This window comes from Heliconius melpomene, chromosome 1 (assembly GCF_056956725.1).
Source record: "Heliconius melpomene rosina isolate 202511_hmr_F chromosome 1, ASM5695672v1, whole genome shotgun sequence".
NCBI lineage: Eukaryota > Metazoa > Arthropoda > Insecta > Lepidoptera > Nymphalidae > Heliconius > Heliconius melpomene.
The window spans coordinates 10,241,488-10,268,242 of NC_140389.1; the positions used below are offsets into that span (position 1 = coordinate 10,241,488).

At 31.8% G+C, this 26,755-nt stretch overlaps 5 protein-coding genes across 6 annotated transcripts in view; 2 read left to right on the plus strand and 3 right to left on the minus strand.

Moving 5' to 3' along the window:
• Positions 1-267: 267 nt before the first annotated feature.
• On the plus strand, positions 268-3,506 carry LOC146541349 (neuroguidin). Its single transcript, XM_085207541.1, has 2 exons — positions 268-509; positions 635-3,506. Exons 1-2 carry the CDS (start codon positions 501-503, stop codon positions 1,508-1,510), a joined length of 885 nt encoding a protein of 294 aa, XP_085063667.1. The 5' UTR covers positions 268-500; the 3' UTR covers positions 1,511-3,506.
• LOC146541350 (uncharacterized) lies at positions 741-4,457 on the minus strand. Its single transcript, XM_085207556.1, has 3 exons — positions 4,072-4,457; positions 3,815-3,944; positions 741-3,734 (listed from the first exon to the last, which is right to left on the minus strand). Exons 1-3 carry the CDS (start codon positions 4,368-4,370, stop codon positions 3,516-3,518), a joined length of 648 nt encoding a protein of 215 aa, XP_085063682.1. The 5' UTR covers positions 4,371-4,457; the 3' UTR covers positions 741-3,515.
• A 620-nt stretch (positions 4,458-5,077) lies between these two features.
• Positions 5,078-9,355, minus strand: LOC146541351 (uncharacterized). The gene is made up of 8 exons (XM_085207599.1): positions 8,839-9,355; positions 8,692-8,753; positions 8,032-8,181; positions 7,649-7,918; positions 7,479-7,592; positions 6,461-7,394; positions 5,716-5,928; positions 5,078-5,462 (listed from the first exon to the last, which is right to left on the minus strand). Exons 1-8 carry the CDS (start codon positions 9,167-9,169, stop codon positions 5,164-5,166), a joined length of 2,373 nt encoding a protein of 790 aa, XP_085063725.1. The 5' UTR covers positions 9,170-9,355; the 3' UTR covers positions 5,078-5,163.
• A 102-nt stretch (positions 9,356-9,457) lies between these two features.
• Positions 9,458-17,440, minus strand: LOC146541352 (CDK5 and ABL1 enzyme substrate 2). 2 transcript variants are annotated; one of them, XM_085207579.1, is made up of 9 exons: positions 16,940-17,440; positions 16,743-16,855; positions 16,484-16,667; positions 15,992-16,252; positions 15,667-15,702; positions 14,935-15,049; positions 14,208-14,398; positions 13,632-13,839; positions 9,458-13,052 (listed from the first exon to the last, which is right to left on the minus strand). In XM_085207579.1, the coding sequence occupies exons 1-9, from the start codon at positions 17,296-17,298 to the stop codon at positions 12,912-12,914; spliced, it is 1,608 nt and encodes a 535-aa protein (XP_085063705.1). In that variant the 5' UTR covers positions 17,299-17,440; the 3' UTR covers positions 9,458-12,911. The 2 variants fall into 2 exon arrangements, with proteins under 2 accessions (XP_085063705.1, XP_085063713.1); XM_085207587.1 differs by lacking the exon at positions 15,667-15,702.
• Positions 17,441-17,748: 308 nt separating this feature from the next.
• Positions 17,749-26,755, plus strand: part of mib1 (E3 ubiquitin-protein ligase mind bomb 1) — a 113,569-nt gene continuing 104,562 nt past the window's right edge. The window contains exons 1-10 of the mRNA XM_085207567.1: positions 17,749-18,003; positions 18,627-18,822; positions 18,919-19,115; positions 19,346-19,513; positions 20,631-20,738; positions 21,139-21,324; positions 21,764-21,913; positions 22,571-22,715; positions 23,078-23,256; positions 23,740-24,009. Of these exons, the coding sequence (XP_085063693.1) occupies positions 17,893-18,003; positions 18,627-18,822; positions 18,919-19,115; positions 19,346-19,513; positions 20,631-20,738; positions 21,139-21,324; positions 21,764-21,913; positions 22,571-22,715; positions 23,078-23,256; positions 23,740-24,009 (1,710 nt within the window). The 5' untranslated portion in view covers positions 17,749-17,892. The remainder of the gene's footprint in view (positions 18,004-18,626; positions 18,823-18,918; positions 19,116-19,345; positions 19,514-20,630; positions 20,739-21,138; positions 21,325-21,763; positions 21,914-22,570; positions 22,716-23,077; positions 23,257-23,739; positions 24,010-26,755) is intronic.

Here is a 26,755-nt window from a genome sequence, read left to right on the forward strand (position 1 = left end):
AATCGAATCTTCGGTCGGTCACTAGTAAGTATTTACCAGACTGAAATTATAATTTTAAAACAGTAACCTAATTACCTTAAGTACCGTAATTACAGTAGCGTTCAATAATAAAATAAATAATAATAAGTAAATAGAGTGAAGAAAAAAAAGTGTGCAAAATATTTCACACAGATCTTGAGTGAGTGACATACGTTATTAAATTTATATGTATTTATAATCTATATATATTTTTTATCTGTGTCACTTCTTTTCGTGTTCGTAAAAACATATCTCACTCACGTTCACTTTGAAATTGAATGATTAATTCCTATTTCCATTCCATCACTCGTTTGGCATGGAAGTATGCATTGAACGAGAACGCTTCGATTTTTGATTTTTTGTTTTATTTAGTAAAGACAATGTGACAAAGTTCATTTTGTGATACTTAATAATATTCACAGTTCCTTGCATAGGAAAACTATTGTGATTAAGTATAAAAAAGTGCATTGAAGAGAAGCAACATGGTTCAGGTACCTTAAGCAATGTTTTTTATTGTCACGTTTTTTTATTTTCAATTAATGGTTAACGAATTATTGTTCCATACGACAATTAAGCATAATTGTTATTTACCACAAAAGTATTATTTTGGTTTCAGGCTTCAGACGAAATGGAACAACCTGACCTGCCACAAGCATTAAAATTATTTAAAGAAATGAACATGAATGTGCAGCAGGTATTACAATTAGTTGATAACATGTTATTACGCGTAAAAAGCGGTGAAATTTCTACGGATAAAGGTCTCAGTTTTTTGGAAATGAAATATCAAATGCTGCTTAGTTATCTAATTAATTTAACATATATTGTATTAAGAAAATGTTCAGGAGAAAAAATCGAATCAGACCCTTCCATTGACAGACTTGTTGAAATACGAACTGTACTAGAAAAAATACGTCCAATAGATTCTAAATTGAAATATCAAATTGATAAACTTGTAAAGACAGTAGTTGTTGGCACTTCAGAAGATGATCCTCAATCATATCATGCAAACCCGGATAACTTAGTAAGTAAGATTGAGGGCAGTGATGAAGATTCTAGCAATGAATCAGATGGGGATGCAAAAGAAAAACATGATAAATCTAATATCTATGTACCTCCAAAGTTGGCAGCTGTTCATTTTGATGACAGTGTTACTAGAAGTGAAAGTGAAAAGAAAAATAAAGAGAGAGCAAAAAAACAATTCCTCAATTCTAGTGTAATGAGGGAATTACGTGAAGAATACTCAGAGGCACCTCTAGAAATGAGTACAGGAAACCATGTAAAACATTCAATATCTAAGTATGAACAGGAAAAAACTGAATATGAAGAAAACTATTTAACACGTCTACCAGTTACAAAAGCTGAGAAAAATCGTCGGAAAAAATTAACAACTGTAGGTATGCTGGCAGACGAAATAACAGGCCGAAGTACAACACGCAAACATAAAATGAAATCAAAAAAAGGTAAAGGTTTTAAAAGGCGGCGTACACAATAACTTATTATATTGCATTTTTATTTGTGAATTAACATTTTATACTCTTATGATAGCTCACATGAAAATACATATTTTTGTTGATTTTCCATCAATAATGTGTGGGGCTTAGGTAGGAACATATAATAAATATAGATTTCAATTATCCTTGACTTTTAACTATACTTCAATTAATAAAAAAGGAACATCTCACAAAAAAAATGTTTACTAATATTTTTTTCTTGAATAAATCATTAAAAATGTGAGTTTAAGTATTGTTACTATTGACTTTATTTTTATTAAGATTTATAAAGCTTATTTTTAGAGCTGATCTTATAAGTTGGGCATTAATAAAAGATACTTTTCAGTTATTATTGCTCATTCAATTATGTTATGTTATTGGAGTGGAAACTTTTTGATTGTTTTTTTTATCATTTTTGAAAATGTTATGTGTAATTTTTGTTTTATTATACCATGTTTGATTTAATGTTGATGTATTAAGTTCTTTTTCTATTTTAACTTTAAAGTAATTTCAATTATTTGAAATTATTAAATATTAGATCTTGCTAATTCATTTTAAGGTAAAATAAATGTAATAGTATGTATCATATGGAGAAAAAAATAGTCTTAGTGTATGAACAAGATGTTATATATTTTTTTACCATATCATGAAAATAGAATGTGAATAAATAACCCTCATGTGTTGTATGTATTTGCATGTGATTTAACTTTTTTCTTGTCCAGTTAATAGCTTTTACAAAGCTTAGAAAAGGTATTAAGAGATTATTTTGAAATAAAATTACAATTATATCATTGTAATTTGACAAACTATGAAAAATACATGTAATTTAAGCTAAAAGCAAGTAATATAAAATAAACAAAAGGTGAAATAGGAGAAATTAACATTACACCTCCCTTAAAACGACGCACTTTTTACAACTGTTATCAAATGAAAGGTTAGAAGAAATTTTAGTATACAGGGTATTCAAGTTGACTAAGCACATGCACAGTATATTTTAGCTCTTATAATCCTATTAAAATATAAATATTATACGTAAGATCTCATTTGTTACAATGTTAAATATTTATCATCATCATTATCATACTGACTATAGAAAATTGATTAATTTATATGTATATAGCCTTACTGCAGAAATATGTAAGACACCTTTTGGAACTTGTTTGCTGCTTGACTAGTAAAATCGTCCAGGGAGGTGCTACATTTCTTAATAAATGTTGTACCAAGTATTTTAATTTAATATTTTGTAATATATAAACAGTGAATGTTATAGGGAGTCACACAGGTAAAGTACAATATCAAGTCAGCAAGCATTTATTTATATCAGCTTGTGATAGATTAATTTATAAAGCCTTCAGTGCAAATATCTATTTTAAATTTGCCTTACTATGTGTATTGTACTAAATGTTTAAGAAATATAATATCAAAACTAAAAAATAAATTAAGTATTTAACTGTTAAGAAGTTTACACCCTCTGTGTTGGGTAAACAATAGAAAATTTAATGTCAGTGGAGCTGGAGATTGTTTTTATGCCCATTAATTTAATAATAAAGTTGTCATATTGTAATATCTAAGTTCATACATGAGAGCTAATTATATTTTTTAAGCACACAAACTCAAGGTTTTTTTATATTTTGTTTGTGTCATAAGGGAAGATATTTAAAATTTATTTCATTAGTTGCATATAAATGTGTGTAAGATTTATTAATAATTTTGTTTGTCATTTTGGATTATTTTTTGAATTTAAGAATTGTTTGCGGTGACTTGCAAGTTGTATGTTTGGGTTAATTTTTTAAATAATGTAAAGCGTTAATTAAAAAATACTGGCTTGCATGTAACATTTTCGCTTTTTACATCTTACTAAAATTTTACCCAAATATTTTCAATTACATTTTCGCAAGTTATTTTATAATGTTACTGTGTTTGTTTCTTATCTTTTGTTAATTATTTTCATTTGACTTTATTAATTTTCAAAATTAGATAATAAATGAAATCTAAGGACATCATGTTTTATTTATTATCATGTAAATCAACAGCAGGAAAATCCTGTAGACAGGAAGCAGGGTTAAAAGATTGGTAGCGAAAAAGCCTCATGTCTCTAATGTGACTGATAGGCGTGTGTGTGTCCAAACACTGATAGTCGCCTTTAGGCGGTGCCGTCCCATGATTATGAGTTAAATCGGAACGAATCACTCTATTAAGTAACCACGGTGGTGACGCCATAGTTAACTGAAAAATAAATGGTTAATATTAAAATTAGGTCAAATAATATTTTTTCCTTCATATTATATTCATATGGTTAAATTTACCGGTTTAGCTACAGTAGCAAATGGATTCCTGTAATCGTCTTGTTGCGTGGTTAGATAATCCATTACACCAAAGTCTGGAGGAAGCTGTGCCAAGTTTGCATTTTTCATTAATTTGTTACGCCCAGGGGTACTAACGAGCAAAGGAAAATTACTTACACACTAATTAAAGTATATTTCAAGGCAAAATTAACATGATACATTTCTAGTTATATAGATAACTGCTTGGTAGATTCTACTATAGATCAGGGGTAACTTACTCCGTACATGGATAAGAAGTAAAGTTTACTAGTGGCTTAAATTCGTATGTAGGATTAGTTTTTGTGAAAATTTGTTGAAGCATAGCACTAGTTTCGGTTTGTCCTACGTTTTGATCCTGGTCACCCCAACGTAAGTAGGTACTTAAGTGGTTACTTAGTTGATCGCGATAAACGTAATTGTCTCTCTTCTCGATATGATTCTGGAAGTCCCAGTTCTCAACCTTTACTTTTGGACCATAAGAATTTCTCGAGAATAAGATTTGTCGTGGTTTTTTCGCCATAGGGTTTTTCGTCCTCATCTTCAAAATGTATATACTTATATGAGAATTTAAAAAAATATATTAATAAGCCTTGACGCCTTTCTTTTAAATAAGGTGTCAATTTTGTTAGCATTTTGTAATTTCATGTCACTTGTGGATTATATGTTACTTTTAAGTACCTATATATTTTAAAATAAATTTCATCAAAAAAAAAACCGTCTTCAAACAATAAAGTAAAAAATAAATTTGCTTACTTAACATAAAGTAAAACGTACTTTGATTTTGTTAAACAGAAATAATTAAAGAAAGATTTTATATTTTTGAAGTCGATGTCAGCTACTAAATGAACCACCTATACAGGTACTACAATATCAAATCACTAAGTTTGTTTTACTAAAAAAAGAGAACTAAGTAATACTGAGAACGAACGTCCCACAAACGTTACGTTTACAGTTTCACGCTTGTGCCTCTACTTACTCCATGACGTCCTCGAAAGATACATTTATTAATTAAAAATAGTTAAGTTTAACTCTTAGGTTACATATCAATTATTTGGCGTAGATACTAACCTACTTACAAATCAAATAAGTAATGTTTATAATTTTAATATGAAGATTTCTTGCTAAAACTGCATTTCTTAATGTGTTAAGTAAGTAGATAGGAGCTGGAATATGGAATATTTAAAATTTCTTACTTTTGTAAGCTCGCCAATAAATCCTGCTCACACTAAACAGCGTTTGTTAAGTACTTAATATGGACTATAAATTTCATTCAAATGAATTTAGGGGATAGCAACGAGTTCAAAATAAAACACCATTTGTATTATTTAGAATTATTGTTTATTATATTTTCGTGCGGATTGAGTATCTACAATATTTGGCAAAAGAGTTTTTTCTTCTATACGCATATTATCGTCCGCAATACGTATACTTTCTTCCACACATGTAATAAATATTTGGTAAAATTCAAAAAACGTGATTTCTATATTTAAATCCATGATGTGTTCACTCTCGTATATTTGAGGGAAGATTATTGAAAATATCTTCAGAATTGTCTGAGTAGGTAAATTGCTTATGTTAAACAGTTTGAAATTAGATCTTAATTCAGATACCATATTTTCCATTGGGTAGTCTGTAATATGTTAACGGTAGTAGAAATTACCAAAAAAACAAAATATTGGCAAGTACCTATGACAGTCAACAAGTCCTCTACTGTGCAGTGTGTAGACGTGAGATTTAAAGAGATTGCTTCTTAATAATTTCTAAAAGGGAATTCTTATATAACAAGTAAATATCAAACTAGATAAAAATGAGAACTTAGTAATTACGTAGATACGAGTATAGGTATTTATGCAGAAAATATGTAACAAGAGAAAAAGAAATACCAGAAGTAAAAGTCAATTCATCTCCCAATATGTAGGCATTTTTCCCCAAAATAGGGTTTCCTTCCACAAGTAAAGGTTGTGGCTGAGAAGAGTGTGGTGGAGGTCGTACTGAACACAAAAAATTACGTGCAGTACATGGCCCTTCGAGACTAGTATATAACTTATATAAGCTTCTCAATGGTACGAAAATACCATAATTATCAACAAGCTTGCCTAAAAAATACGAATAATTACTACGTAGATATTTCTTTATACATATACATATAAACTAAGACTAGGAGGCTTCGCTCACTAATCCCCGCTTGCTTTGCTCGCTGCAATAATAAAACGATAAAAAATTAAACTCTTGAAAAGACGATGTATTTATTAAACACCGATTTCAAGTATAAAGGAGTCTTCAATTTAACTTTTTTTGGATATTTTGTTTGGCTACTCATTATGAAATTAAAATCTAATATTTTTTTTATAAACTGACTGGTGAACTCGACTGATCTGAAATCTACGTTCCGTCGAATACCGGTACAAATCCAAAACCCCGAGCGCTATTAACTCCAACTCCAATAATAAGATAGTGGAAATCGGATGCATGGTAGAAGCAAGGAAGAGATCTCTTGTCGAATCCAGCTCTACGCCGCTGGATGTGGGAAGCTCAAGACCGATTGTCAAGAAAAACTTTGGGTGGTATTAAAGGCTGGGATGATGATGGAAATAAATATTAATTATTAGTTTTTTTTTATTTTTTTACCTTTTTTACGACCTATTCCAGGTAAAATATCTTTTTCCATAAATACTCTAAACGCATTCGCTAACATTGTATCTGGTTTCTCATCCGGTAACTGTCTCTTTGCATATAATTTACTAGCAACTGTAATTAAACTATGTTGAAATTGCCAAAAGTAGATTTTATCAAATGGATTATGAGGATTTTTCGATAACCATTCCGGGTTTTCATGAAATAAATTGTCAATTTCAACAAGAGTTAATCCTTTATCATGTAAATTGCAGTCATAATATAATTGCCACAAATATAAACGAATAAGAATTGGATTAAAAAGTATTTCTTGTTTGTTACATATCGTAGCATATTGATAGTAAATTTGTTTTAATCTCGATTCGTAGCACCTCAAAGATTTACTCAATGAACTAATCTCAAAGTTAATTAAATCTTCGAAATTTATCTGCACAGTGTATTCCTCAATTTTATTTTGAGGAATATTTAAGTGTTTATTGTTTTCTATAAAATCACTGACAATTTTAGCTCTTATTTCAGATTGCTTATCGATATTCTTTATCACTTTCTCAACGTGGTAGAGAAGGCCAACAGAGTTGTCACAAATATCGAATGTGAAAGGCTCAGCTTGTTTATTACCATCATTATCTCCTCTGTCCAATGAACTCATATTATCATTTACAAACAAGTACTTGTGTTGTAAGATGCGACCATTGTTAGTTACAAATTTTCCCATACCGTGTTTTTTATTTTTTAGAAATTCTCCTTTGTAAAAAGAACCAAGACCAAAACCTAGATTTAGGACTCCAAATCCGTTACGTTTGCCCCTATGCCAAAAACCACGATAAGCGCAAATAGAAGGGCACGACATTGAAGTATTATAGCACATGTTCCAAATATAAATACCATAACCTGACATTACGCCATTTTTCCATTCACCTCTGTAAAACTTTGCGTTAAAAGTTATTATAGTTACATTACATTTCATGATATATATTCAAATAGTTTATACTTTTTTAAGTAAGTAACTTACATCGTGATTTTGCCAGATCATCAAACCTTTTCCTTCCCTAACATAGTTATCCCATTCACCTTTATACCCGCTTGACTTGCAATATTCGCGAGAACCGAATCCATGACGTACGTTCTTTAAACAATAATTTTAGATTAATTTATTAATTACATTATTTACATGTTTTCCACAAGATCTGTCTGTCTAAATATAAGTAGGTACATTCTTACATGATTCCATTCTCCTTCATAACAGTTTTTAAACGTTCCGTCATAATAAATGACGCCTTCATCATGTTTAGTACCGTAATACCAACCTCCGTAGTACGATCGCTGTTTTCGTGAATCAACATATAATCCATTGCCATGCCGAAGATTTCCCACAAAATCCCCTTCGTACCATGTGTCATTTTTCCATTGAATGATTCCCTTGCCATTTATTTCGTTTTCTTTAAAAGATCCCTATAGGTGAGTAAAATAAAATAAAATATTAATAAACACAAATAAATTATCACCAGATTAAATGTCCTAAGTAATGTATTAAGTAAGTAACTAAGACAAATAAAAGAGATTACTAAGTAAATTGTTCCGTCTGACCACTGATATCGGCCTTCTCCATGCATACATTTCATAGAAATGTTTCCTTCATATAAATTTCCATTGCGGAAACGAATTGTAGCTTTTTCGTCTGGTGCCGCCCACCAACATATTTGGAGTAAATCATTCTACAACATGCAAATATTGGGTTAAGTACTTAAGTAGTTCTTCAAGCAATATATTATCTGTCAAGGTTATGTGTTGAATTCGCTACAAGTAGAGCTCACGACTCTTAATTAAATTCAAAATATTTAATATCAAGTAACTAAATGAATTCTTCATCACATTAGAGACTAACAAAACAGATGTCCCTACTTTTGACATTCTTAAAAATTTTAAACTTTTTTAAGTGTTATTTTACACTCAAGAAAAAAAATCTTTAGAAAACGTAGTGAGAAATACGAAGAAAACTACGCAATATACAAATAAAACGACTGTGGGTATATATAAATGAACATATAACAATTTACGTAGCTAGACACAAGCGTATGGCTTAGTGGTCAGAACAACCGGACGATTTCCAAGAGGCGTGGTTCCAAATCCCGCTACGTTAAATGTTTTATACCTTTATTAAAAAATATTTTTCATAGTGCTAAAACAACGGCAACAGTTTACAAAGTGAGTTTATGTTTCATTACCTGTGCATTATCACTTGATTCCATTTTTGATTGACTCTTTTTCGATTTAGATGGCTTGTTACCTGTAATTATCCAATTTGGTGATGTTTCATGTATGGTTTAAATCTTATTTTTAAAATAAATCAAAAATATTTTCTATAATTAGACCTATAGCTTTCTTTTTCTTATTAATACCGATCAGCTCACTAGTCGTTTTGAATTCCTCTAAGGTAGTTGTTTCAGTTTGGCGTTTTTGAATCACTTCCCAGGACTCTACAATGTTGTCAAGCATTGATTCGAATAATGAAATAATAATTTCCTTTCTCACAGAACCTTTTGAGCGGTACCCGATAGAAACATCGGATTCACTTATGATATGAGTCGCCGACTGTTCACGTACTGTGTGCGCTGATTCAAACTCACTTCTAAAGGTAATGCCGCTCAAAATCAAAGAACTATCGCGACGCGATGTAGTTTTCTGTGAATCAACGTAATACATATTTATTAAGTAATCGTATAAAGTTTATTTAATTAGCTAGCTCGATTAATTATCTTGCTTATGGCTTTTAAGCCCACATAGCATTTATGACTAAACCAAAGATTTAATAATGAATGAATTTGTCAATAGGTTTTAAAATAAAAAAGAAAAATAAATACCTAGATAATTATAAAAAAAAGTTCGAATATGTAGGCATACAATTATGCATGGATTATGGAAGAACAGTTTTTATTTATTATTATATTTTAATAAATATGGATATACCTAAATACTCAAATAAAACTAATATTTAACAAATAAATCATTTATTCGTATATTTCTAGACCTAAATAACAACTAACAATTAATGTAGTTCTAATGTAATAAATTAAGTTTATAAAATATGTCACTTATTAAATAAGTAGTTATCATATAATGTGGTAAAGATACTCTAAGCATGTAACTAACTAATCAAAATGCGCAATCATTTGGTTAAGTTGAATTAATATAAAGATCGCAACAAAGACTTGGTATTGGACTATTTCTCTTTATAACAATAAAGAAAATTGTTACAGGTGAGCTAAGTATATAAGCATGTTAAAAAGAAATTTAATTATAAAAGATTATTAAATTAGAAGGTACTTAGAGTAAATAACGATAATTTTGGTTATTTTAGAACCTAATATTTTTATAGTTCAGAAACCATTATACTCGACGAAACGTGTTATGATGTTTCGGATGCGTATATTAGGTGCCTTAGGGTCGCTACAACATTGGGAGAGGGCACCGCCAAACACTAAAGGCACCACTTCAGAAATACACAAAGTGGCGCTTTCGTCCGCATGCTAAATATTATGCACGCAACTGTTTGATTCGTGCTCTTTTTTCAAACATCACAACTCGTTGCGCCGATTACATCAATAATATAAATGCATAATCTGCAGGCATTGTTTTTTTGTAAGACATAAATAATCCTAAAAAAAGTTTGGCATATTTAATATATTTCGTTGTCTATTTGGGGTTAAAATTATTAATTAATAAAAAATACACTTTTTAAAAGTTATATTTTGAAGAAAAGATGGTCATATTTTATGGTGAATATTTATTATACCAAATTGTAATTGCTTTCTTAATAAGAAACAGATATGTATCAACTATTTGTTTTACAGTTTTTATATATTAAAATAAAAAAAGACATTTGAATCAATGTATGGATTTAAAGGTTTACACCTTTGATCAACTATATACTAGATTGAGGATTAAAAAACCCGAAAGCCCGAGAAGTAAGAGCACAAAAAAAATGTGTTCTTATTTGATTTTAGTGTTTAGTTATGGTCTAACCTCAGCCAACGTGCGGACGTGCCAAAATGCCACAGTGTCCTAAAGCAAACACAAAACATTATAAAATCAGTATTATTTCGTGGTGTCTATGGGAAAACTTCAATCGCAGAGAGTTAAAAACAGTTGAAAGAAAAAAAATCATAGATAGATTAGGAGTAAAATGTTTTCTATCCACTACGCGCTATACTAAATTAAGCCTTAACACACTGTTATAAGGTTGGATTTTATTGAAATAAAATATTGAATTTTGAATTTATGTTTATATTGACTGGTGCCATATTTTTAAGCCGTATTTGTATGCAATCTGTTATCTAGTATATAGGTGATCGAAGGTTACACTTCGTTTATGCGTAGCTATACAGGTTAAGTTTTGTCTTACATAGTATATTAACAACATCTACCAACTAATCTATTGTACAATTATAACCTTTGCTTACTACCAAGTAAATTGGTCGATTATCTCACATTTTAAGCGTAATAAGTTTAAGCTGGAACGACCAGAGTATATTTGCTTCTTTGCATCAACAACATGGTATTTGGACAACGGCTTTATCGGAGTCAACTGTATATATGGAAATTTACTATAAAAAAATAGAAGTAACAACATTACAACCACTGTTAAAAAATATTCTAGGGCTCAAGTTAATTGTGTCTAAATCTCATCTAAACTCGAAAATTTAAGGTTGATACAGTCATTAATGTATGTTATTTATAAATATATAGTATGATTGTTTTCGTTTGTACAATTCTTGGCAAACCAAACCGATAAACATGATAGTAAGTCAATATTAAATGTTTACATTACGCTACATATCTTATGCTTTTATAAATATGAGGTTGTTTGCAAAGAAGCTAATCATTCACGTAATATTATTCTATACACTAAGTCCTACCATATCTTTGGCATAGTTAATGAGCAATCGGATTGCCATATATCACTCAGTTTACGTAATAAGTTTAAAAATATAATATATTACAAAAAATAATAAAAAATGATTTTTAATCATTTACATAGTCTAAATTACTATAGCTATGAAAGGACTAAATATTCCCTATCAATTACAAGGCTAATTAATTCACTAAAAAGACTAGAATAAACTACCATCGAATAAATAAACTAATATTTCAGAGCTATTAATGTGGATCTTGAATGTTGTCAAACTTTCTATCAATATCAAAACATACTTAGTTACTTGTTCCCAGATCCCATTGACTTTAACTTAGCAGTATATGCTGGCTTTTACTTATACCCTTCACGCTATATCATGTAGCAGAAGGAACCTAATATTAAGACACTCTGTCCCACTGATCTTCGAGACTGGCGTGTTGAGTGGCAGAATTCAACGCCGCGTTAGCAGAGCGGGAAAAATATTATAATACATTCTTCTGAGTGAGAATCAAACTCACAACCGAATTTGTAGTCAGATACTGTACCACGATAGACCGAATCTTTGATATGAGTATTATTTTAAAGTTTCATCAATAATAAATAATGATTTCGAAAACATATACAAATATATTAAAATATACATTAAATAATTGTAGAAAAAATATATAGTATTTACTTGTATTCTTAACTTTTTTTATATTTTAATTTTTTATTTCATTTTGAAATATTTAATTAAGATTTTTTTATGTTAACATGTGACTTATTTAAAATAAACTCTTTAAAACTTTTTGATCTACATCTCACTGATGACGGATTTTTTTGCAAGAAATACAAATTCTCGTTTGTATGTCGTACAGTCTTCAATTCTTCAAAATCTTTGCAGTTGCTCTAGAGCTTCTACATATTACATTGAAAGCTCGAATACCAGCTTTTCTGTTAAAAGTTTTCGAACTTTCATTACCTTACATACCATATCAATTACATATACAGAACAAAACGGGAATTCACTAAGTTTTCACTAAGATGAGTGATCAACACCACTAATACATTAATTAGATAATATCAAGTTATTTAAAACTCATGTGCCGTTTTCACTCAATTACAAGTGAAAATTATAATTTATTTAACGTGCTACGATTTAGTTGCTTTTGCTTGCTATTTGCTTATTATAGCTATTGTTACTATATTAGTGCATTCTAATTTTTAACGGAACGACGGTGAAAAACGAATAAATGGTTATTTTAATTAGCCACACACTGTAACCTGCAATAGATAAAGGGAACTTAGTGTGAAGCCACATCTTTCCCTACTAGCTTCCAATTTTCAAGACATTAGGTGTTCAATGGCGAACTCAACGCCATTACATCGTTATTCTATTAAAAACATTGTGGTTGACAACCCTGATATTGACAATTCACTATACGTTTGCCATCCCTAGCACTACATCCAAGCACTGGCCCGCAGGTTGTCCACGATACTGGCGCGGCGGCGGCACGCGCGCGCGCAGTGCTCGAGGGCGAGGCGGCGCCAGGGTCACGAGTCGTGCAGCAGGCGCTGGTAGTGTGGGAACACCTCGTACGGCGGCACGTGCAGCCCGAACTCGAGCGCAACTAGCACGGCAAACTCGAATTTGATCAAATCCTTCTTGTTCACTCTAAATGTAGTTTCGATGCGCTGGAATAAACGATCAATATTACATTTGTGTTATAATATTATACACATTGTATTATAATAATATGGACAGAATCACACATTGCGAGAATATTAACAAATAGAGGCGGAATTAAATTGTTATACAACGCTCGGTGTCACAGGCGAAAAAAATATTTAAAAATTTATGTTATAATGTGTCCACCTGATAGCCGGCTGAGCACCACAAAATGTTGAAAAGTATAGATAGGTGAATGGCGCTTGCGGGAAAGGAATCTCTTCTTTTCCACACTTATTATTGTAACATGGAATAAGTAAGTCATAGATTAACTTAGATTTAATTAGGTTTAAATTCGTTATTGTTTGTTCTTATATTGAGGACAATAGATATATAATAATATATAGATATAATATTCTTTCTATAGTATATATAATTAAATTAATCAGTATCTTTAAATGAATTAATTTAGTTTATACAAAATCGTATTTTTTAACCCTCCTACTGCAGCCTCCTAGCTACGAGAATTAAATGCAAAGCAATCATTGTGTAATAGACAATATGTTATTGTTGACAGTCTTTTAAGTATACAAATAAATGTTTACCTCTATAAGTGCTTTCAGCATTTCACCTTTAACATCATTTAGCTTTGCCGACAGCAACAAGCAAGCTCCAGCACAAAGCTTTCTGTTATCTTTATTGATGAGATTTGCGAGTATTAATTTTTCAAAGTAAACATATGCCTGGGCTACTGACAGCAAATCTATGCCGCCACTATCATGTTTGGCTATTTTTCTCATTTCTTTCTTAATACTGCAAATAAGTATATAAACTTATTTTAATATGTAAATATATTTTATGTTTATCAATTACTGGAAGAAAATATATGCTCTATAGGTTTGGCGACAGCAACATTTATAAATTTCTACATCCAAAGTGAGTGGAAACAAAAGTGCATAATAATTCATACCAAAAACATTTATCTTAAAAGAATATTTAAAGTAAACATATAAATATATCTTATAGTACATATTTTATAGTTGAATGGAATCTAAGAGGCGCGGGTTAGAGTCCTACTATGTCCAAATTTTTATGTTATTTCATATCCTTCATATATCCAATTCTTTCATAAGTGTGTGCAGAATTACACTTCAAAAATGTTAAAAATATATTTATTGTACCTCCTAAGTTTACTTAATGTTAACTTTATATGTGGAAATTTCTCTCTGAACTTATCATTAAGCTCTTTTTTCAAATCTTGTGGTCTCACATAATCAATAATGGACGTCATGTATGAAGTGAATGTGAGAAGTGTTCTGTGCTTCCCAGCAATTAGTTCAGGATCATCAAGGACATTTGGGCAATAATGAACCTGTAATATAATAAATATAAAATGTAAGTAATTATTTTAGTCTATTAAAAAGGACTTTAACGACAATTATATGACTAAGATAGTCATAACATTAATGTAAATATATATAACTTTAGTGATGTCAAGATGATATAATCATGTATTCAATACAATCTATTTGTACTAATAAAATCCTTTGATTCGTTAGCATAATTTACATAATAGGTGTCACTGTAATTACGAGGACGTCATTTGATATTGGTTCCATTACTGATTGTATTAAGTGACGGTCGTGTGCTGCGTCTGTTCCGGTGGGTTTCCAATAAAAGCACAAACGACACGGCACCCGGGGCCGATTACGTTCTAAGATTTTGTCAAGACAACTTGTTATTAGAAATAGCATTTAAATATTGTAACTACGAGTGTATATAGAATTGAATTGTGTAGAACAAGTGTAAATAAAGTCATTGTAAAATTCTTGTAATCAACAGTAATAAACAGTAACTATAACAAGAAATATATATATCATGAATGTATAGTTTTTAAATATAACTCACATATTTTTGAGATATTATTGCTCCTTCATCCCAATCAAAAGTTTTATTTTCAATAGATGAATGTGGAGGAGATGATGCAATTGTAGACCGTTGTGATGATTCATAGGAAAAGCACCTAGACCATGTTATCATTAAATTAAGATCACAAATATACAACTATGATTCTCATGCAATTAACATCTTACTGAAGCTGTATTGATTGAATAACATGCATTAAGTTCAATACATTACTTCTCACGTGAACATCTTCATGCTTTTAATTTGTGTGACATCCTAACCAATATTAATATTAAAAATGCTAAATTAACGGCATGGGTTAGTGTTAGCTGGCTAAACAAGCGTCTCAACTTTATTACACATTGTAACTAAAAATATTCTTATTTTCAGATACAAACCAAACTTATAGTAGATAGTTATGCCTATTTGCATTATTGAAAAGATCACGTTCATTTCAATGTAATTTATATTATCTTGAATATATCTTGTAATAGCTACCAATTAATTAGTATAGGATTTCAAAACTTTGTAACAAATGGAAGTTAATCAAATTAATAAAAAAGTTAAAATTATACTAATTTAAGATTTTTTTAAGAAACTTTATAATAAAATAACCAGTATTCTACATACACTTTGTGGATAATCTAAAATAAACTAGGGCTATGTTGGTGAGTCTGATTAGCATTAGTATTACTAATTAGCTTAGCATTACAAAATATTTTTTTTTATTTTTACCATTTTTTATCCTTGCGTCTCGTCAATAACTTAGTCCTGAAATTTAAATGTTAGTGATGGCATGAGAGATGACATGTAGTAATCAATTATGATAAAGCTGTATGTGATATTCAATGATCTTAACCATTTTAAATTTTAATTTATTTTATTGTTGCCTATAGATATTATAAATATATGGTAACATGAGTACTTTGCATACTGTATATGTCAACTTGAAATAAACAACCAAACAAAAAAATATGAATGTGAAAGATATAACACATGCACAATTGTTATGGTTTGTAATGAAACATCAAATTGTAATGTAATGAAATTTACAGGATACCTTGCAATTACATGGGGATGGCGATTTAAAATTTTCCATGTAGCTTTATCAGCAAAATCTCCTTCATACATTTTTTTATATTGTTCCCTGGTACAAATTCTTGATGGTACAAGGAGTTTAGAATATGAAATGTCTTGTCCATTCTCCTCTCTCTCCAAGCCTAAAAGGTCAAATGGATCTACACCATTGTCTGTGATAGATGACAATGGCCTAGGACCAGATGTATTGCGTCTGCGCACACCTTCTTTCCTTAAATCAGCCCTATCAACAAATTTACAAATTTTAATAGTCAATTGAGGCAAATGTTGATGCAGTGCATGATTGTGCAACTGTAAATGTGGCAGACAGTGGAAACAGAAGTGTCCTAGTGGGAGCGGTTCCCTTATATAGGGCTATAATTTACAAAGGCACATAAGGCACATTGAATGTGCCTATGTAAATTATAATATAGTATACCTATTAAACTTTTATAGTTAAATAAATTCAACTTACCGAACACCTTTTATTGTTTTTGAATATGGTATAGTACTGAATAAAACACATGGAACACCTTGTGCTGGAGCAAACACTAGTCTTTCATCTTTAAATGATACACCTTTAGCTGACTTTATTAATCTTAATTCTTTGTTATAAGCATGATTTTCCAGAATGCATGTACTGCTTGTTCTAAAGCGGCCTATAATAATTAAGACATAAGTATGTCAGGTAACTATAAAGTAGACAGTATATAAATTAAAGATTTGATCATTACCAAAGTTTAAACTTTCTGAACTGCTTTTATCATCTTGTGTAATACCACTTATTTTCTTAGGTCTTATTGATGAATGTCTTTCTTTAAATAGATCTGTATTACCAGAGGAGCATCTGTAATATAATAAAAGTATTTTAATATCTTCTTGATATTGTTATATATTTTTATTATTATTATTGTTTTATATTAATATTTACCTCTCTCGAATGTTACTGTTAGAAGTTCCTTTAACAGGAGTTATTGCAACTGGTTCAGAATCAGAACTTAAGGACAGATTGTCTCCACCGCTTTTTTGGATTGGGCTAGTAGTTTGGGGTAATTTAGAGCGATTATGAATACTGTTACGTAAAATATCTTTGTGATTATTATTCTGAATATCTTTAGCTTTTGTTTCACAGTCACATTTTTCTGATTTTGTCGATTTTTTATCGATTATCTGGCACAACTCAGTATCCTTGAATGATCCGTCTAGAGAAATGTTAGACAAGAAAGTTACGGCTGCAAGTCGCCTACGAGCTTTCTCGTATTTATTACGATTAAATGACATGATGACCATGTAAACTACCTGATTGTTACAAATTACAAAACTAATTTGTTATTACACAATCAGCTGCAGTCCCCGCTATTGAATGCAGTGATCAACTGACAAGCACTGACAAGTATATTAGAAATTAGAATGTTTTCTGTGGAGTGTGGAACATACTGACACTTTGAGAGACGTATAAAATATGAATATGACATTTTCAAATTCATAGATACGCATCTTTGGTACGTTCCAATAGGGATATATCTTGAAAATACAAATAAACTATCGTACCGTGGAGATTTCTTGTATTGTTACTTACGATTAAAATAATTCAGTATATAACGGCTATATCTAAAATAAAACTTTGCGATATCTAAGTCAGCAAAATATTTTGCATTATTTTTTAAATTATGGCTTTATTATCTTTATAAAATAAAAACAAATGTAAATAAAACTTACAAACGTCAACGTCAAAGTCAAGAAGTGACAAATGACAATTGAAGCAACTCCTGTATTCTCTTGTACCTACCTACTTGCTGTTAGTGTTGTTAAAACATAAATATTGTTTAAATGCAAAGCGTTTTTAACGCTTTTGTATTTTAAATAGTTATTACCGAGGCATGTATGGAGTCTAATACACCTAATTCATCCAACTCTTCTAGAGCGACGAGATTCATGATGGAAGGAGTTGGAGCTAGAGTTATAAGAGGCCCTGATTGGAAATGGGGTAAACAGGTACATTTTATTAAAAATATTATACTTAATTTATATTATATGGAATACTGTTATTTCTATTTCTTTTTTCTCTGCCGTGTAGGATAGGCATAGGATCGGCTTTTCTTATCATGCTGCTCCATGTGGTTAGTTGGCTTCTATTTTTATGGCCATTATTATTTGTCTTTTTAACCAATTGTCAACCAGGTAAATTGAGGTTTACCTATTTTCTACCGCTCTGTTTCGTAGCCATGTCAGATATACTCAGATATGTTCAAAAGGCCCATGGAAAGAAGCATTATGAGTATCATAAAACAGGAAAGAATAAGAACTACAACTATGAGAATCCAAACTCAAGGATGGGAACTCAATGGACAGGGCATGTAATAAAAAGTAAACATGGAGCAAAATTATTACAGATTGGTATCCAAGAGATGGTAAGAGGAGTAGGGGAAGGCAGCACAGAAGACAGGAAGATGAGATAAAATGGATAGAAAGCATTGGAAAATGTTAGAGAAGGCCTTTGCCAGCAGGCACACTGACCTCAGGGATATACTATGACTATTACTAACAAATTTAATATAATGCTCAGGATAACAGGCTTAATGTAATGTAATGTATAATATAATTTTTAAATATTTCAGGATGGTGGAGAGGGTCATGTCGGAACAGTGAGAAATTTTGAATCTCCGGAGGAAGTTGTTGTTGTTTGGGATAATGGAACTGCTGCAAATTACAGATGCTCAGGAGCATATGATTTGCGAATTTTAGATAGTGCACCAACTGGAGTCAAACATGAGGGTACTATGTGTGACACTTGTCGTCAACAGCCAATATTTGGTAAGTTTTTGACAGTAATAATTATTTATTTTTTGTTGGAATAATGTAATAAGTACTATTTTACTATTACACAACTTATAAATATACTTTATGTAGGTATTCGTTGGAAGTGTGCTGAGTGCAGCAACTACGATTTGTGCTCTGTTTGCTATCATGGGGACAAACATCACTTGCGTCATAGATTTTACCGTATAAGTGCACCAGGTGCTCAACGTTGCCTTGTTGAACCACGTAGGAAAAGCAAGAAGCAGGCTGTCAGAGGAATATTTCCAGGAGCAAGAGTAGTGAGAGGAGTATGTATAAAAACATTTGTCATAATTTGTAACCATTATTATTATGTGACAAGTGTAAATAAGAAAAAAACATCAATATTTTATGTTAATTAAAAATATATATTGGTTTTTGTAAATATTCTGCAAGTTTTATATTCTAATATTGGCCTTTTAGGGAGCTTGTTGTTATATCAAGTACCATTAAATGGAAAGTACACTGTATTTAACTTTAAAATAATGTGTTATTCTAGGTTGACTGGCAATGGGAAGATCAAGATGGTGGAAATGGAAGAAGAGGCAAAGTTAATGAAATTCAAGATTGGTCAGCAGCAAGCCCACGATCTGCGGCTTATGTTGTATGGGATAATGGTGCTAAAAATCTTTATAGAGTTGGATTTGAAGGCATGGCTGACTTAAAGGTAAACAAAATATAAAACTTGTAAATATGTAAAAGGAACAATCTAGGCAAATATCCTATCCCACTAATATAGTATACAGGGTGGAATTGTCAGCACCACTTTAAATGAAACCACAGTTTAAACTACTCTATAAAAGCCTAATATAATTCGGAAAAAAATAACTCCCAAAAATAAAAAAGTTATTTTTACAAACAAAATAAATAATAAAATTATCGTTTTAAAATAAAACGCCATTTGTAAAGTATAACATAGGCACGCACACACTTACCTATCAAATCGGAAACGTTGCACACGTATGTGTGCGTCACACGAAATACGGATATGGATAAAAATCGTGAAATGAAAAAAAATCCTACATCCAAACTGTTGAGGTACCTTTTAATTTCTTAGGTGTGGGTTTGAAATATATTACCCTATATGCAGTTTCAATAAAAGAAGCGCTGCCTCTTCCACCCTATATATAATTCCTACTAATAAATATATAATATGAATGTGTAAGTTCATGTTGATGTATGTTTGTTCCACTTTCATGTAAAAACTGCTAAAGGGTTTTAGATGAAACTTTACAGTAATAGCTTATACATTGGAATAACTGTAATATAGGCTACAATTGATGTAAAGGTTTTGTGGCCATAATATTCTATGCTGCGCCACGACAGCCCCAATTTAATGAAAATAAAGTTATAGTAAATAATTAAATAATAAAGTTATTATAAATCAACTTTATGCTGTAATGCTCGCACCATAGGCAGATCAAACCTTAGTCTGTCTGCCAAATATATTGAGCCATTGCATGTTGAGTAGTGGAACTCAATTGCCCTGCAGCCAGAATGAAGAAATGTCCATCCTTATTGGATCTCTTAATATGGCCAGCCCATTTCCATTTCAGTCTTTTTATGTAATAGGTCACTGGAAGAAATTATATTAATTATATAATAAATATTATTATAATAACTTTTAAATAAATAATGAACTTGTTATAATTAGTACAAAAAAAAATATTATGAGGCCATTGTGACAAAGTGGGGCAATGTCTGATTATAAATGCAATTGAATATAAATAAGTATTAATAATAATATTACCCTTTCACCTAATATTATTTTCTAACTATTGCAGGTGGTAAATGATGTTAAGGGGCAAAATGTATACAAGGAGCATCTACCACTTTTAGGAGAGTTGGGACCAGGTCGTACTGGACCCCATGGCTTACAAGTTGGGGATCATGTAAGATTTTTATTTAATTTTAATGGAGCATTGCTTTGTCACATATACATGGATTCATTATAATTATGTAAATTATAATGAATCCATGCATTAAATAGGTGGAAAATAGAAAGTCTTATAATAAAATTACATGTAACTGAATTCTTTTAATCGATAAATATGACAGTAGTTATTGGGGCAGTGCCTCACTGTTAACATGGTTGTGGATCTCTGGTGCTCGCTTATTCAGGGGATTTCTTGTAATTTTCTTGGTCTGGCTTCTTTATTCTTAAAGCGCAGCGTTAACTTCCGTCACTAACACGCGTCGCCAATTCGTGCGGAACGTTGAGAGTAGAATATCTTAGCAATGAGTTCCCTTGCCTGTGTGAAGTTTTTTTAATAATCATAACATATATTTTAGGTAAATGTCGACTTGGACTTGGAAATAGTGCAATCGTTGCAACACGGCCATGGCGGGTGGACGGACGGCATGTTCGAGTGTCTCAGTACAACAGGCGCTGTCGTTGGCATCGATGAGGACCACGACATAGTGGTCACTTATCCTAGCGGCAATCGGTGGACCTTCAACCCTGCTGTGTTAACTAAGGCATTTATTTTTTATCCATACAACATACCGATAAAAGGTATAAAAGGACATGCCAAAAGATAATGCTTACGGGAGAATGGAATAAAAGGGTCATTTTGCTCTTAAAAGAAATAAAATAATTTATAAATATAAGTATAAAGTATATATTTACAATTATACTTTACAGTTTTACAATATTTACAGCACATATCTAAAAACTTGCACACCTTGCTATGCAGTTAAAAGCGTGAAAATGAAAAAAAATATTATATCATAAAAAATATTATTATATACTTCTTTAATATCTCCCATGTTTTGCGAATAGACAAAGAAAACCTACACTTGGTTAGTAAGATACACTTTCCACTTATCCTTGTGAGGAAATTTACCACATTAACACACACTAGTCTTAGCCTTCCCTTAGCCTAAAAAAAGTAAACGAAAGAAATATCGTATCTAGGCGTGCAACAGTACGGTAGTCGCGTCCACGTCGACTCCGAATCACGGCGGCGCGTTCGCGGTGGGAGACCTCGTGCAGGTGTGCTCGGACCAGGAGCGGGTGAAGACATTGCAGCGCGGCCACGGCGAGTGGGCGGAGGCGATGGCTCCGGTAACATATCATTATATAATTTTATAGTACAGTCGACGAGTCGTCGCCTTCCTGGAGTTAGTCTTTCACTTGGGAACAAAGTAATCGAAAGCAAGAAATATGAAATCAAGTCAGTTTCACACTGTATTCCGCACACAGCAGGGTAGGCAGAGGGAACCTCGTGTTAAGACAATTCATCAACTGACATTTGGTTACTGCCACTAAGTTATTCTTTAAGTTACATTAAATCTCATAAATATTATAGTTACAATAAAATTACCATTTCTGTTTCTTTTTTTTTTATTTTCAATATTTTCAAATACTGACAAAGGTTTCTGAATAATTTACGTATTAATTTTAGAATAATTAATTTCAAAATAATTTTAAAAATTATTACTTTATTCACGTGAATCACGTGAGGTCATTAATGAACTATTATCGTTTTATGTTATAGTATACATTTCATTTAACGAGCTCTAACTACCATCGTAAAGGCCAATTATGAAAACGAGCGTTTGACATCAGGAAATGCAGATAATACGACTATGTTTTGTTTATATTTTTTAATCTCAGCAAACAAACACGTGCACTTAAAACTTTATATGAAATATATTGTGATAGTAAATTATAAAATTTTAATTTTACCGGCAAATGGTAAACTAATTATGTTTGTTACAGACGCTCGGCAAAATCGGTCGCGTGCAACAAATCTATCACGATAACGATCTGAAAGTGGAAGTCTGCAACACTTCATGGACTTACAATCCGAATGCGGTCACTAAAGTGGCGTCGTTTGATGGCAGTATTCCAGGAAATTCATCAGGTATATTGGAATTTTGCCTTGACATTATATCGATAGGTGGTTATTTATTTATGACGTATATTTGCTGATGAAAATTTTTGAAAGTGGTTGACATTTTAAATTTATTTCACTCCAATATAAAATTAAAAACTGCTATGGATCAGTTTCAAACAATTACAAAAAAACAAAGTTGTAGGAAAAAAAATATACACTGGTTGTTTAGTGGATTGTCTATTCTCGTATTTAGAGAGCAACAAAAAAAATATTAAAACGGTTATTCATAAGCTTTCAAAGTGAGCAGTATCAAATATTGTTATTTGTTTATTTAAACAGAATGTTAATTTTTTAGAAGTTAAATATCTAAATAGTATATATAATTGCAGGGGACCGACTGTCCGTGCTGCTGAGGAAGCTGTTCGAGTCGCACGTGACGGGCGACGCCAATGAAGAGCTGGTGAAGGCGGCGGCTAACGGCGACGCCACGCGCTGCAGCGACATACTGTCACGCGATGGCGCGCCCGCCGACGTCAACGGCGTATACGGCGGACACACCGCGCTGCAGGTCACAACTTCTTTTGTATATAATTATTATTTATTAGTTTTAACCTATATCCCGCAAATATTAAAGTAGGCAGAGGTAAAATTAAGACACTTTCGTTCCTCTTTTCCAACTACTCCTTAAGGCATTGCAGGTTGAGTGGCGGAACCCAACGCCGCGTTTTGTTCATGTCTAGAGTGAGGAAATGAAAACACTAAATATAATATGTCATTTCCTTGAGTGGGAAACGTCTTTACAGTCAAACTCTTGTGCCGCTGCGTCGCCATAATCTTTTGAGAAAAGTGAGGAATGGATGTGTCTCAATAGGAACGAAGTGTATTAATACTACTCCCAGGTTTCCTCTGCTTACTTTGCTAAGTGCGGGATAAATATAACTGAAGAAACCTTGTTATTATCTGAATAATATCATAAAGTATTTAGTTTGTTCTATTTATTGTAATACGTCAGTCTGTAAGTGGATACTGACATAGTCTGTACGTGTCCCAGGCGGCGGCGCAGAACGGGCACGTGGAGGTGATCGTGGCGCTGGTGGGCGCGGGAGCGGAGGCAGATGCAGAGGACCGCGACGGGGACCGCGCGGCGCACCACGCGGCGTTCGGCGACGAGTCTGCGGCGCTGCGTGCGCTGGCGGGCGCCGGCGCCGACCTCAACGCGCGCAACCGCCGCCGCCAGACGCCGCTGCACATCGCCGTCAACAAGGGCCACCTCGCCGTCGTGCGCACGCTCCTGCAACTCGCCGTGCACCCCAGCCTGCAGGTCAGTGCCGGACCTTTTGTTTTATTATAGAGCGAAACAATTTTTGTTATATTATCTTCCCGCAGTTTGAGAGGAGGGTCCGTTAAGTGAGCTGTTTAGTGGCAATGCATTAAGCAGAGTTTTCTCTAACTTTATCGAGCAAACACTGGTATTCAAATACAATTTTTCCCTAATATGAGTTAAAAATTCACGATTCGGTCTTCCTTAACTAAATCAGGTGAGGTACAAGGTTGTAGTTTATTAATAAAGTCACTTTTAGACACTGTTTTACGTCATTAAACTCATGGAAAATAAACATATTTCTATTTATTTGTCTGGAAAAAATGTTGTCATTTTCCTAAAATCGAACATGGGCGTATCTAGAGTATTTTTCAAGGGGCCCTGACTTTAGCTTTAAAGCTACATTATTTTATGTGTAAAAGATATTTTTTAAATTTTCATCGTAAATTTCTTATTACTAGAAATTCTGAATTCACCAGATTATTAACCAGATTAAGGTGGGCACGGACTACCCGGCCCTTAAGTAAAATCCAATGAGCTTTTTTAAAATCTTATTTAGTCACTGACTAAGAATTGATAAGTTTACTTTCACTAAAACATCTAAATATTTCTTACAAGTTATTACCTTAGTACAAGCCTCTCGTTTTCTTTCTTATCACATGTACTTTCGTGGAAAAAAAAACACAAAAATGTTTCTAGACGATACTGTAGCGACTTAATATAAATGCAAACAAGCTTTTAAACATGATTTCGAGCGATTAAGCGATTAATCTATATATATAAAATCGAAAGGTCACTCACTCATCACGAAATCTAAGAAACTACAAGTGCTAGGAATCTGAAATTTTGCATAGGAGTTATTTATAGGACGTAGGTGCTCGCTAAGACGGGAATTTGCAATATTCGACTAATAAAGGGTTGTTTTTGGGGTCGAAAGTTTGTATGAAATTTCGTTACTACAAATGCTAGGAGTCTCAAATTTTGCATAGACGTTACTAGGACGTAGTCATGGAGACTACTATTAGACATTAATAATAACATAGTTCACGCAGGTGAAACCGCGAAGGGGCCGCTAGTTTCTTATAATTATTGACAGTTATGAATAACAAGGCTCAAATTAATATAACAAGTCTATAAAATTTTGTTACTTTTTTATATGTTTTTTGCTCAATATTGAAAGTTTAGAATATATCTAATCTAATATAACTCCGAACTAAATTCATAGATATGAAAATGTGACGAGATATGCTTACTTTACAAGTCATCCAAGACTATTTTCGTGACGTAGCAATTTATCACTAGAAAGTTTGTATGCATGACGCTACGGAACTGAATTATATAATGTTCCAAAATGCAATTGTCCTCCCGAAAATTTAGTTTCACGGCTAAACTATTTTATGTATTGATAATCTCGTCGGACGGCATCCGAACGTGCGCAACAATACAAAGCTTAATTACATTAACAGATTCATAGTTAAGCACTTAGAGATTTATAGATATTGTAAATACAATGCAATTTGTCATAATAACATTATTATATGACTCTATTGAGGTCATCACGACGGAGTGTAATAGTATGAGCATAAACACGATGGTTGTGGGTTAGATCCCCACTTGATAAATGATTTCATTAGAATTATTTTAATTTTTAGCCTAAACTGCTATGATATGATGTTAAAACGTAAAACTGTAAAAAATACTACACTAAAAATATTAAGTACAAAAAAACGAAAAGGATTTTTTTTGATAAATTAATATAAATAAAAAATAATTCTTGCCCAAGTAACTTTGTAAGTATTATAATATTTGATAATGCCATATTAAAATTTCTTGCTCACACATTCTTATATTATTATTAAATTTATGAATAATTCCATTTAATCTTGTAAGGGGTGATTCTCTTTTACGTTAACCACACACCACTTGCTATCATTGTTCTTGATTTTAATTAAGCGCTGATATTAATTCACGTAGACATAAATGTATATATGTATGTACAAGTTCATTTAAAATATTATATTGCATGTTTCTTCATTCTTCAATTGTAGATTGTTATGCAAAAGCCTTATCTATATTTCAGACTATAATAAAATATTGTGTTGTATCTGCACAGGACAAGTTATGTCACTGCCCTACATTATTAAAAACGAAAAATGTATCCAATAAAAACATCCCATATCACTAATCATAAAGATTTATTATACTTTTAACTACGAGGAAGTCTCGATCGTTAAATTAATCAATTTATTGTTATGTTTATTAAGGGGAAGAATTTCATTAATAATTTAAGAAATATATTTTGTATTTTATTACTCACGAACCATTTCAGGTCTAATGTCAGTTGTACTTTTAATATAGACGAGTAGAGTTTCAGTATGTAATGAGCGTAGACGGCGCTCTCAGACATGCGGTCGCCATAATTGCCAAACTTTACGTCGACCCAGGCCCCTCCTATCCAACTTATCGCTTACCACTGTTTTCAAAGCAACATATATGCGTTACTCTTGTCACATTTGTTTTATAAAGTGTTTAATTAAGCATAATTTCAAAAGACTATGTGTATGCCAAATTTTCCCTTTCTTTACAGCCGATGGCCACGAAATTTCTGGAAGTTAAACGCTTAGTGATATTGAATTCTATGCAACGAACTTATCTCAGAAATCTGTGTTTAATGAAATAACTATCTGCGAGTTTATACCATATTGAAGTGCAATTGGGCGTGAAGCTATTTAAATTTGAATAGGGT